This window comes from Triticum urartu, unplaced genomic scaffold, assembly GCF_003073215.2.
Source record: "Triticum urartu cultivar G1812 unplaced genomic scaffold, Tu2.1 TuUngrouped_contig_5126, whole genome shotgun sequence".
Taxonomy (NCBI): Eukaryota; Viridiplantae; Streptophyta; class Magnoliopsida; order Poales; family Poaceae; genus Triticum; species Triticum urartu.
The window spans coordinates 1-9,470 of NW_024115774.1; the positions used below are offsets into that span (position 1 = coordinate 1).

The following is a 9,470-nucleotide window of genomic DNA, read 5'->3' on the forward strand; positions in this document are numbered from 1 at the left end:
CCAGTACCTTCATGCACCTCGTACCACTCATCTCTCGGCAGTTAAGCGCATCTTGTGATATGTCTCTTCCACTGCTTCGTACGGTCTGCTTCTTCATTCTGCACCGTCTTGTGAACTTTCGGCTTTCTCTGCTGCTGATTGGGCTGGAAGTCCTGATGATCGGCGATCCACGGGGGGATATGCAGTGTTCTTTGGTCCTAACCCGATCGCCTGGAATGCATGCAAGCAAGCCACCGTGTCTCGTAGCAGTACTGAAGCTGAGTATAAAGCTGTGGCTGATGCTACAGCTGAGATCATATGGGTACAGGCTTTGTTGCGGGAGGCGGGGATGCCTCCCTCCAGGTCATCCTCCAGTTCTGTGGTGTGATAACATCGGCGCTACGTACCTCTCATCTAATCCGGTGTTTCATGCTAGGACGAAACACATCGAGGTTGACTATCACTTTGTTCGGGAACGTGTTGCACAAAGACTGCTCTGTATCAAGTTCATCTCCTCCAAAGATCAACTTGCTGACATCTTCACGAAGCCTCTTCCACAACCACAATTTGTAGGCTGTAGGCGCAATCTTAACTTACTTTGTACTTCAGGCTACAGTTAAGATTGAGGGAGGGTGTTAGACTGTATATACGTAGTCTTGTATATGCCTTGTATTGTACCTCTTGGTACGTCTATATAATGAGATAGCCACACCCCGTTTAGGGTGTCGAGCCAGTTTCCCAAACCCTATGTCTTACACATCGTGTGGACATTTACTAGGTAAAGCTTGTATCCACCAAGGTTTACGACAAATAAAATGCTAGTCCTTACTGTTTGACATTGTATCTACCAACCAAATGCAAATTCAGCAACAACCGCATTCATATGACACAGAGTTTATTAATCATCTACTCTTGATTTTCTGATGCAAACGATAACACAATGATATGTCACCGAATCTTGTAAGAGGTATCAATAAGATTTACGCGATCTTTGATTTTGCAAGCGCCTTCTTGCGCTGCCCAAGCATGTAGGTGTACATATGTGGGCTTCCTGTATCGAAAGTTAATTTATGCACGGTAAGTTTACACACACTAGGCACAAATGAATGAGACATGAATCGACGTCGAGGACAAGAAAAGGTACCTGGAACATAGACTAGGAGTACCAGGATTGATGCGTAGAAGTAATCAAATGAATAGTTCCATTTGTTGGGCATTCTGATGCGGTACTTCTCCCATGCCTGCCATTATCAATTAAAATGTGAATACATGAAAATTAGCGATTTTTTTACAGTTTATCAGTGTGTTGATCAATTGCTCTAATGGATTTAATCAGGAAAGAAAATACCTTGATGAACTGCAAGGCAATGTATATCGAGCCAACCTCGCTGTTGATGCCAACTGGGTACATGACTAGGAACATACAGGTTCGATTCCATATAAAGATCCAATTCTTACATAGATGATGCCATGTTGGCTTACGATCTGCAATGCAATCTTATGCAGAGTTAAGCCTGGTAGCAGCCTCACCTAAGCCATAGAAGCAACGACGGGGCAGATCCGAACAACTCTTTCATGCCAAAGAAGGAGTACCTAATAATCTACATTGCAACACCCAACACTTGAATAATTAACTAGGCGTCTGAAGATTCAGAATTTACCATTTTTCTATCAATGAAGTGATCGGGTCATCCGGATCAGTGCATTCTAACAAAGCATGGGCCTATGCCATGACTTTGGCAACATATAGCTATAGGACTTCATATGCAGCATAATCTCCTTGTTTCCTCCTGATTTAAAGTGATTCTTTCCTTACAGGCTGCTAGTGTTCTGTTCACATAACATGGGCGTTAATTGCTCTAATGAAGTGATCTGTCTCGTTGCAACCAATCATAAAGAGGTTATGATAATAGTATAGTTAATTAAGCTGAGACAGTTCTGTGTCAATTTCCTATTACAAGTATCCTGAGATTCAACTATGTAATCATCCTTACATTATTTCAGGCGGACATTTTCAGTCAGCTACCAGTAACAGTGGCACCTCGTGACTCGACAAAACAGTTAATCTGAATAATTGTGATCCCCATCTAAGGAGTGATGCTACATACTGTACTACAGTACATCTCAGTGAAGTCAGTGGTGGATACATGCATACCTCGGTGATGGACCAGCTGATGACCAAGGAGCTCACAAGGATATGTGTCCTGGTCTGCAGTCTGCAGAGCCAAGAAGAAGACAGAGGAAACAGAGGATCAGAGATATGCACGCAGCAAGAAGAACAGAGAACAACACTGAACCTGGAGGAAGCTCCAGAGGATCTGCGGCAGCGTGGCCAACACCAGCCACCACACGATCGCTTCAGGGGTCAGTTACTTTTTGTTATTTCTTTTCGGGACTTTTTTGCAAATTGCAAAGACCTGTTTGTACTTTGAATTTACTTTATAGCCCAAAGTAGGAAGCGCTGTATCACTCTTGATTTAATAAAAGCAGTGTGGACCTCTGTGTCCCTTCCCCTTTCGAAATAGATTTTCATCCCGCTTTATAAATAAAACAACGGTCCATACAATCCAAGTTTGAACAACACCTGACAGTTAACGGCTGGGCCACACTACAGTCAAGCCCAAAAAAGCATAAAAGAAATAGAAAAAAAGCCACCTAGTGGCCGCCGTGTAGCGACACTACGAGGACGATAGTCGACGCGCCGAAGCTAGAAGCGCATCCATCATCAAGCCAAGTCGATCGCGATCACGTGGCCTCGAGAGCGGGTGCCAGTGCTGCAGGAAAGCAAGGAATTTGAAGGAGTCAGAAGCCTTCCTCGGAAAAACCTTCTCTATCACCATCTTATTCCTAGTCGTTCAAAGAGTCCACGACATCGCCGCAAAAATAAACCAAAATAAACGGCGATGTCGTGACGGCTGTAAAGCTCTATGTTGGAGAAAAACCACGAGATTTAGGGTCTCCCATTCAGGCCCCAACGCCTCGCGGGCGTACGTCCATAGTACCATTGCCGCGATACACGAGAAGAGGATATGTGTCCCGGTCTCTTGTACTGCACAGAGAGGGCATAGACCATTACCAGGTCCGTGCCGCTTAAGTACCTCTGTCCCCGAGGGGAGGCGGTCCCGTAGAAGTTGCCAAACAAAAACTTAATTTTTAAAGGAAAGGGGGCTTTCCATAATGGGGACAGCCAGGGAGTGGCAGGCGACGGGCAAAAGGTATGGTATGCCGTGCTCATTGAAAACTTCGCCGTCGACGCGAGCCGCCGGGATACCATGTCCAGATAGTCCGGGAGCACGAGTGGTAGGGCGGCCTGCAGTCTAGTCCAGTCGTTACTCTCGGCTTGTCCAAAGATGCGACGAAACCCGACGTTCCACTGTCTAGTTTGGAAAGCCGTAGCCACTAGGATAGACGGATTCACACATATCGAGAATATGCTAGGGAAGGAAACGCGTAAAGGCTCAGTATCCAGCCATGGATCCAACCAAAATTGGATCCCTTTCCCGTTCCCTAAGGAGGAGGAGATCCCTAGGCGGATGTCCTCCGTGTCAAGGAAACTGTATGGCATGAGATTTATAAACTAGTACCTCCGTCTTGGTTAATTGTCTCTCTTCGCATTTCATACTAAAATTTGATCTCAGATTTAACTAACGAAATGTTAATGCATGCAGCCAAAAATAATATCATGGGAAACTATGTTCAAATACGAATCCGAGGATATAATTTTTGGTGACATGCATTGTTATTTCCTTAGTTAAATCTATGGTCAATGTTTGACACAAAATACTAAGGGGAAGAATAAACCAGGATGAAGGTAACAGATATTATTACGATGTGGTTGTGGCAAACTAACTACTAGTTGTCATTTCATACGGTCAGAGAAGGGGATGAATGCGTCACTCCGCCATTGATCCTCGACGCCAACATCCCTGATAGTACTCGACGATGAAGACAAGTACATCTAGAAGATGAACAGCTCAAGGAGGGGCTGGAAAATAGCCTAGCTATGAAGGACACCCTCGGCAGAAACATGCTCTCAGAAGCATCCGGCCGTAGTTTGACATGTCTTAAAGCAGCAAAAGGCCTCCAGCGACAAGGCGGAAGGCATTATTCTCGGATTAACCCAAGACGCGCTGGTTGGGCAGTACATGGAGAACGACATCGGCTACAACCTTTGCTCTGCAGGAGTATATGGAAGTTGTGCAACAGCAATGCGACACGGAATATGAAGCCAGAGAATCGAAACTTCATGAGTCTGCTCTTTTAAATTGGCCCTTATATTTCCCTTGAATCATGTATCTTTAAAATATAAGTTCGGATTGTTAGCTTCGACCTTTTCAAATCATTTGAATAAAGAGATGCCCGAATCCTCGGACAACGTATACACTCATGGTGCATCCTTTTGTCTTTTCAATAATTCCGATCATATATACCTTTTGTAATACAGAGCCGAGGACTTTTCAACAGCCAAGGTACTCCATGGAGTCCTCGGGATTTCTCGTTATATACATAAATTTTGACTTGTGTCTTTGGTCCATAGCTAGGTTGCCTGGCTCATGAGTTACCACTTATGTTTCCCCTTTGTTCGGCTAAGTGTGTAAATGGAGCACCACTGCATTTGCTAGTTCTGATTTAACTGTTGAAGTACCTTAGATGGAGAAAGCCAAAAGCTGACTATCACAACACGTGTAAATATGTCCGCAAACCTTAGGCGGTGTTCAACTAAAGTAGCCGATAGCGGCTAACCATATAAAACGAAGGGCTTTCTTTTTGGAAAAAGCTGAAGGGTATCTGGACCTCGACACACTCGAGGATTCGACATATACCAGGGGCTATTAAGTGTATGTTTTATCCCTAAAGTTCTGATTGCCTTGTTCTTCATTGATATAATCGCACCCGGGCACCGAGACGTCGGCTGAAAGTTGCAATCAGAGGAGGAAACACCCTAAGTAGTTTCTACTAAGGGGTAGAAGCCGATGACTGGCCAACTGCACAATTTCACAGTCATGGTCGAGTCAAAATAAAAGAATGAAAGCATAAAGTGGCAAAAACATTTGATCATATGTAAAGGAGGACTTGTTTTTTACAATTACAACTCGGCATACCGAGGAGATAAAATGTGGAGTCTAATGAAGATTCTCTAGGATTGACTCTCGACAGCATTTCCTCATAGATATCAGAGCAACAGGCATAACCTGGTCATAAAATTCCTCCTGAACACCCTGCTATTGCGCTTCTCAGGACCCTCCTCGGCCAGGGGCTCCAGATCGAGCTTTCGTTAGTGCGCTTGTACGACAGCAGAAGCTTGTTGTGCGCCTTCAAGGCATGACGAGCGCTTCGCTAAATCAATTTGGGCGCCGGCTCCTTGGAGGCGGTGCACCAGCCCGAAGAAGCTGCTCGGAAGAGGATTGCTCGGCCATAAGGCCTTTTAGAGGTCCTTCGTGGCTGGTTTGGTGCTCGCAGAAGCTCCGCGAACTGTTTTGGTTGGTCGCCGGATAGGAACACCCGTTGACTCCTTGAATTGCAACCAGAAAGCCTTCTGCTCAGCCTCATCTTCGTGCGAGCCTAAGTATTGGGATGCATCCTCCATGCTATGTGGGAGTTCCCAGAAGGCGCTTGACAGTCTCCAAACTTGTGTCAGCTCAGATAAACCTTGATGGCCGAAGATACACGTAAGTAAGTATGGCTTACAGGCGGCTATCTCGGTTGCCCGCCCAGTTCTTCCCTCGTAGCATTCACCCGGGAAGCGGCTTCTTTGCGGTCGGCCTCAAGATTTTTGACCTCAGCGGCGTCCTTCTTTGTAGATCTTCAGAGTGTCGTGTTCAGTGTCAATGCTCTTCAGATCCTTCTCAACCTCGGAAATCCGAGATTCGGAAGCTTGCCGAGTCCTCTATTCCTTAGCAAGCGCTTCAACGCTCTTCTGCGCCGCAACCTTTTGATGCTCAGCCTCAACATGAGCCTTTTCAAGATCGGCCCGTAGGTTGGCCAGATCTTCCTCGGCCGCTCAAATTTAAATACATGCTCGGATTAGGCATAAATCTTTCTCGGTTAAAAAAATGATAAAGTGTGTATTGCTTCATGTTAGAAACTAAGCCTTGCTAATCTCAATCTCAGGTAGACAGTGGTTTTTGCGTCGCGCACAATGTTGCGACTTTTCCCGTTTTCTTCACTCCTATTTATTTGTTACAAGAGGAAAGGAGGCAGGTAGCGATCCTATCTATGCACCACGATCCGCCGTGCTCGCGCCATCCCACGAGCGCCAATCGTGCCTCCTATGCTACCTGCGAAACTAACGGCAGGGCGTGGTGACCACGTCCGATCTGCCCATGCTAGCTACTTGCACGGCGCGCACATGTCACGGCTCATGCATCAGATTTATTCACAACGGAAAGCAAAAACTAGCCTAAGTGCAGCGTCTTGATTAGCTAACATTCATTACCCTGCGCTTTCTCAAGACGAAGAGCCTCCTCCTCGGATTGCGCTAGACGGCGCTTCAATTCCTCAAAACTCTGAAAAGTTGGAGGTAGTGTAGGAAGAGGAAGCCTACAAAAATTATAAGCAAAGGTGGATAAGAACCCAATTACAATCAAGATTTGATCCTCTAGGTGGCTCTTTCCGAGCCAACAAAAGTCTCGGGGGCTACTGCATATTCACGTTTCTATGCAATTACAATGGTTAAGGTATTCATTGACCCTCAAGCTAGTTTGGCAAACTGACTTAAGGCTCGGGGGCTACTGTATAAGCGCTTTAGAGCTAAAAATACTAAGTATTCTAAATTCTTAGCAGTTTCAAGGTATCTTCGGACGATGCCCCTGCGTCCTCCTTGAGGGCTACAGGTTATACTTAGTGTGTTATTCGAACCACCTAAGTAACTATAAAAGTACTTGAACAAACAGAAAGAATGTTACCTCAAAGCCTTTAACTGGACCGAGGACGCCTCCAGAATCCCAGCCTCGATGGACTGATACTGGGTGAAAGCTGTGTCGAGGATGGTACAGTGATCGGGAAGGATGGAGGAGCTATTTAAAGCCGCCTCCACCTTCCACAGGCACTTCGACAGCTCGAACCCTTCAAGGCCAAACACTGGAGGTGTGGTCTTCAATGCCCCCATCCATGGTTGACCATGGATGGAGGCCCCCTCTGAGAATATTGTGGCTCTTGGACTACGCAAAATGGGGAAACCGGGCGGCTAAGCACCAGGTCTCCGGGACCTGAGGGAAGTTTTCCTCCTGATCCTTGGCAGTCTTCTCCATGGTGAGGCCTGAACCTCGGGCGTGGAGGTATCGATCCCTGCCCCCGCACTAGATGCTGGAGGAGGAGAATGTGACATGGCATCCTCAACCTATATGCTATGGAGGCAATAATATTTGTAAAGTATCGCGAAGCAAAAGGAACATCGCATGATAACTGGAGGTTCACTCGAATATCATTCGTGTAATCATAGGGATTGATATGGATGTCCAGGATTTCGCTATTGGTCATTGAACAAATGAGTTTTGTTTATGTCTATGAATTACCGAACCTACGGGGTCACAAGCTCAAGGTAATAACGATCTGCCGAGTGTTAGTATGACGAGATTATCGATGATTTATTTGTGAACATTTTTAACAATTTTCTTGCTCGGTGAACATTTCTAGAATGGACGAACCTTGTTTTGGAAATTAGTGGAACAATTTTTGAAATTCACGAACATTTTTTAGATTTAATGAACTTTTTTGAAATGCCTGATTGTTTCTTGAATCAGCGAACATTTTATGAATGAATAAACTTTTTTGTAAGTCACGAAAAGTTTCTGAATTTTTAGGATATTTTTAGATACATGAACCTATTTTGTATTGACGAAATTTTGTTCAATTTCAAGAAATTTTTTTAATACATGACATTTAAAATAAATTCATGAACAGTTTTGATTTTCCGAACATTTGTTTTCAAAATTCAAACATTTTTTAATAAGCAAACATTTTTCTATAAAATCACGAACATTTTTTGAATCCACAAACATTTTATTTCAAATTCTCATTTTTTAATTTTCAAAACTTTATTGAAGTCTCAAATTATTCAAAGTAGAAAAAAACAAAAACATAAAAGGAAAATAAAGAATGAAATTTAAAATCAGGCCGTCCAAACATGGGCCGGCGCAAACGGGCACACTGCGTCTTTTCCGAGCGTGCAGAGCGCAGTATAGGAGGTCACTAATGCATGGGCCAGCCCAGGCGGGGATTCTCCTGTGTGAAACGTTTTTTTTTATCATTTATAGGTGACATTGGTGGGTAATATTTTACAATTTTGAATGCAATTTCCGTGACGTAGCGCAAGAAGCAATAACTCCTTTATTATTAGGTATAGATATAGATTTTTTGTTCATATAGACTCACTCCTATAAACTGGAAAATGTGATATTAAAGAAGGACCAACCGCGTTGGACCAGTCTGATGGAAGTTTCCTATCAGACTTCCGATAAGAAGTGTTTCATTTGTACTACATAGCAACTAAATGCAAGTTCAGTAGCAAACACTTCCACGTGACACATGGTTTAATAATCTAATGAGACAGACTGTGTTTTGATTCTCAGTTTGAGATTATTTTCGCTCTAGGCCGAGATGGCGAATTTCGGACATTTTAAAAAATTTCAGCCGAAACTTGACTCAAATTTGACCAATTTCGGCCGAAAGATAGATTTCGCCCTAGGCCGAGATTCGGCCGAAATCCGTTTTTTGGGCCGAAAATCAAAACACAGGACGGAAATCGTAGCGAGGACAAAATTCTGTTCTATTATACTAGTAGTACTAAAGAATTATTTTCGAAGTACTTAAAGCTTAGCGGTGTAAAAATGTTTCTGTTTGTCACAGAAGTGCTTAATCACACGGAAAATGCGTTCATGTCACTAGAAAAGAAAAGTGGCCTTCTATTCGTCTGGAAAAATGTTTTGGTGGCACAAGAAAAAGTAACCATGACGAAGAAGGCAAATTGGACAAGGAAAATGATTATTTTACTGCATTTATTTGTGGGAAACAAATAAAAACATCAAGAGTATTTTCCAAGAAGATCCTTCTTTTTTTTTCTCTCTTTTTTGCTAACAACATGGCATTCTTCTTGGATACGGTTATCAGCAAACAAATAAAAACGAAACGTCAGGCTGTCGAAAGATGAAAGAATTTTTTGTTTGTTTCGAGTAGCGTATATATAGCCCAATCCGGTACCTTCGATCGTCGAGTAGGTAGCTCGACCGATCCATGGCGTCGTCGAGTCCGCCGTGGTCCGACCTCCCACGTGACATCGTAGGCCTCGTCATCGACCGCCTGCCGTCTGCATCTGGCCGCCGCCCGTCTTCTTCGTGCCCGCCCCCCCCGCCGCTGGTCGGCGTCGTCGTCACGGCTGCTCTTCTGGCCGGCGGCATGGTCATGGCTGCTCATCTGCTCGGCGTGCTCTTGGCTGCTACAGGCGCTCCTCGGCAGCCTGGGTAGCTTCCGGGCGGCGTGTCGTTCCCGCCGCC

General features: G+C 44.5%; 1 protein-coding gene across 1 annotated transcript; it reads right to left on the reverse strand.

The window, feature by feature from the left end:
* Positions 1-959: 959 nt before the first annotated feature.
* Positions 960-7,087, reverse strand: LOC125528804 (very-long-chain (3R)-3-hydroxyacyl-CoA dehydratase PASTICCINO 2A-like). The gene is made up of 6 exons (XM_048693241.1): positions 6,885-7,087; positions 2,135-2,195; positions 1,513-1,580; positions 1,328-1,412; positions 1,124-1,220; positions 960-1,030 (listed from the first exon to the last, which is right to left on the reverse strand). Exons 1-6 carry the CDS (start codon positions 7,085-7,087, stop codon positions 960-962), a joined length of 585 nt encoding a protein of 194 aa, XP_048549198.1.
* Between the last annotated feature and the right edge of the window lie 2,383 nt (positions 7,088-9,470).

What these genes read in the sequence shown, in the direction of transcription:
- LOC125528804 (XM_048693241.1), bottom strand. Translation starts at nt 7,087, where the DNA reads ATGGGGGCATTGAAGACCACACCTCCAGTGTTTGGCCTTGAAGGGTTC. An exon ending in GTCCAGTTAAAGGCTTTGAG is followed by an intron (nt 2,196 to 6,884) that starts GTAACATTCTTT and finishes TTGGCTCTGCAG; the next exon opens with ACTGCAGACCAGGACACATA. An exon ending in CCGTCGTTGCTTCTATGGCT is followed by an intron (nt 1,413 to 1,512) that starts TAGGTGAGGCTG and finishes CTTTATATGGAA; the next exon opens with TCGAACCTGTATGTTCCTAG.